Raw genomic sequence first — 3,168 nt, 5'->3', positions numbered from 1 at the left:
AGCGTTTCCGTTATCTCGTCCACCCTCCACGAGCGGATGAGTACCCTGGCTGCCTGGTTTGCCCACGTGGTATCCACAATGGAGGAGCCCTGCGGCCTGATACAAGTAGGACAGGATCCGCGATTTAGGATGGAGAGGCCCACCTCTCGCGCCCATCTGTTCATCAACTCCCCCCTTCTACACGTCTTCTTGCTACCCCATGCCGTCGAGTGGGCGTTGAAATCTCCTCCAACTATTAAAGGTGTACTATGTGGAATTTTTATCATCTCATTTCTTATTCTTCTCAGGAATGACCTGAATCCACCGAGTTGTTTATTCGGGGAGAAATAGCAGCCTATAATAACCAAAGTGCCACAATCAACTACTACAAAGCCTGCATCTCTTTTAATTAGAGTGAATTTAGGCGTGGAGGTGAAATGGCGACAAATCGCTACGTCTTTTCTCTCGTCCATAAAGCCGTTTATCTGCTGCGCCTTATATGGCTCCGCTACGATAACAAGAGCGAACGCATTTGCCTGAGAATATGCCTCCAATGCTGCGTTGGCAGCATATGCATGATTAATGTTACATTGCAGTATCTTTAGGGCCATTATAATTATTATTTTTTTCCTTTTTCAGGTTCCCGGTAGGAGGTGCCTCCGGACTTCCCATCACCATCTAGCATCATCGTAGCTGATTCGTCTTCTAAGGTAAGTACACTGGTTTTTTCAGGTTCCGACGGGTATCTGCTGCTCTCCGTGGCCGTCGTCAAGTTATCATCCGAGGTAAGTATATCATTCTTCTTTTTTTCAGGTTTTGCTCGATTCGTAGTCACACTGTTTATCCTCCTCAAAGGCCTAACCGCTGAGCATGACTGACTACCCATTCGGTGGTTGGCCGATCTATTGGCGTCCTCGCACAGGCGACATTTCGCTATTGTGGCTGTACATTCTTTAATTACATGATCTTTTTCACCGCACTTAAAGCACCAGGTAGACCTATCGGTCCCACTCGTGCATTTGTCCCTTGTATGGCCAAAGTTCCAGCACTTGAAGCATTGCAAGGGTCTTTGCTCCACCGCTTGGATTTTGGCGTCTGACCACCCTACACGTAATCTACCTAACTTCAGCAGCTCGTGCGCAGTACACTCCGCGCATTTAATCCATACCATACCCACCCCAAGTCTATTTCTCTTGATCTCACCGATTTTCAGGTCGTCGTTGTCCCCTGATTTGCTCTCGATTGCCTCTTTAATGTCCTTCGGCGTCACCGAAAGGTCGAAGCCAGATAGAATGACCTCGCGGGTACGCCTAGGGCATGATACCTTCACCTTCTGGTTTTCTAGAAGGGATCGTAACCTTCCTGCCAGCGCCAGAGCTTTTTCAGACTGTCCTCTGCCAGGAATTTCCAAGAGAAGCCCTCCAGACATGGAAGTTCTAGGACGCACGCCCATGATGCCTAATTCAGTCAAGTTAATTTCACTCCTCGCTTCACGCATGATTTGTGCGAAGTCCATACTGCATCCATCTTCCCGAATCAGGTGAACGACCGCAGAATCTTTCACCTTCTTGATCTTCTTCTCACGGACGTCTTTGTCTAAATCATCCGCCTTGCTTGGTATAGCTTTGCGTGCTAAGTTCGGAGTCATCTCTTCTTTCTCCGATGGTACAAGAGTAGCTTTCTTCCGCCTACCTATTTTCATCCACGGTGCAGGATTAGCATTCGCAGGACCGTTTAGGTTATCTTCTCGTTGCGGACCCTCCTTGACCGTCAATTTTTCCGGCTTCCTACTGCTTTCGCTCGCTATCCGTTGGTCCTCTGGACGCTTGATTGATTCCGCGATTAAAGATATCATTTCCATCCTAAAGGCCGTAAATCTTTTCTCTATTGATTCGTTGAGGATCTTGCCTAAATTGGCAATCTCCTCCGAGATTGTACGTGTGGGTGGGCTCTTTTTGGCCCTTTGTTTCTCCTTTTCCATATCGGATAATTTATCTTCAAGGTTTTTAATGTAGCTTCTTAACTTTTCATTTTCTTTTTTCAGAGGCGTCATCCCTTTTTGCGTGGAAGCCGACGCTCGCGCCGCGAGTTCAGCACAAGCTGTCCGCATCGTGTCCTCGGCTACCTTCAACGCTTTCTGGTAAGTACCTTTCAGATTTGATGACGTAATCCTTACTCTCTCTATTTCGTCCACACATTCCATGACGACGCTGGCAATGGCAGGCGTGGACTGTGCCTCAAGATCATCTAAATCTTTCACCTTTTCATTGTCTGAAAGGGATTCCACTTCCGAGTCTTCGGTTAGTTTCATCTGTCTCTTCTTCTTCCGTGTTTGTTTTCCGCCAGATAGAGAGGACTTTTTCTCGTTAAGTTCACTCTTGCCGGATGATCCCAAAGTGTTATCACCATTTCTCTTCCTCTTAGATCCCGTCACATCGTCCATCGCTTTAGGCGTGATCGCTACCGGGGTACTAAATACGGTTTTATCAAAAACTGCGACACCAAGACTCGCTCTCGAGTTTGCAGGCGGACTGCGTCCAAGAGAGTGTCTTGGCGTATGAGCGAACTCGTAGTGATCTTCCACCGCACTCAGACGTTGAGAATCACTATCATCCTTCCCTGAGCTATCGTCGACTCTCGATAGAAGCACCGATAAACTTTTTTTTGTGGGGTTATTTTGTTTAGCCATACTTTAGGTTCGATGACGCATCCTGCATAGGGGAGCGGGCTGGGGAGAGAGGGGGTACACCCGCAGTGGATAACCTCCTGCATCCCGGTACTCCGGAAACCTCGCTCCAACATTTAACCCCCCTCGGATTCCAGACAGGGGAGCACTCGCTCGGAGCGGTGGGGGCTCCGACACCCCCACTCAACATGCAGTTCCTGGCCAGGGACATCGAAGTGGTCATTTCCGGGCCTGGACGACACCCAGCGCCTCAGCAGAGATTCCTCACATCAGCCCAGAAAAATGCAGAGTGGGAACAACCCTGCACATTCCGGGACACTCCCAGCGCCGATGCCGCCCAGACCAGCCCATACAACACGCACACCATTCATACCAAAGACACCACAGATACAAACACTCATGGAACAGGAAGGAGAAAGGGATAGGATCAGGTACGCTGCTTAAGAAGCAGGTAAGTAGCCTACGAGGTAAGTATATGCACCTTACGTGCACTAATAACAGTG

At 48.7% G+C, this 3,168-nt stretch overlaps 1 protein-coding gene across 1 annotated transcript; it reads right to left on the bottom strand.

The window, feature by feature from the left end:
- Nucleotides 1-598: 598 nt before the first annotated feature.
- Nucleotides 599-2,668, bottom strand: LOC108626572 (uncharacterized). The gene has a single exon (XM_018027308.1). The coding sequence runs from the start codon at nt 2,666-2,668 to the stop codon at nt 599-601; it is 2,070 nt and encodes a 689-aa protein (XP_017882797.1).
- Between the last annotated feature and the right edge of the window lie 500 nt (nt 2,669-3,168).

This window comes from Ceratina calcarata, unplaced genomic scaffold (genome assembly GCF_001652005.2).
Source record: "Ceratina calcarata isolate Rehan_Ccalc_2016 unplaced genomic scaffold, ASM165200v1 scaffold4192, whole genome shotgun sequence".
NCBI classification, from domain to species: domain Eukaryota; kingdom Metazoa; phylum Arthropoda; class Insecta; order Hymenoptera; family Apidae; genus Ceratina; species Ceratina calcarata.
This window is presented reverse-complemented; position numbering and strand designations above follow the sequence as displayed.

Bases quoted from the DNA above. Each gene is read 5' to 3' on its own strand.
- LOC108626572 (XM_018027308.1), bottom strand. From the start codon at position 2,668: ATGGCTAAACAAAATAACCCCACAAAAAAAAGTTTATCGGTGCTTCTA.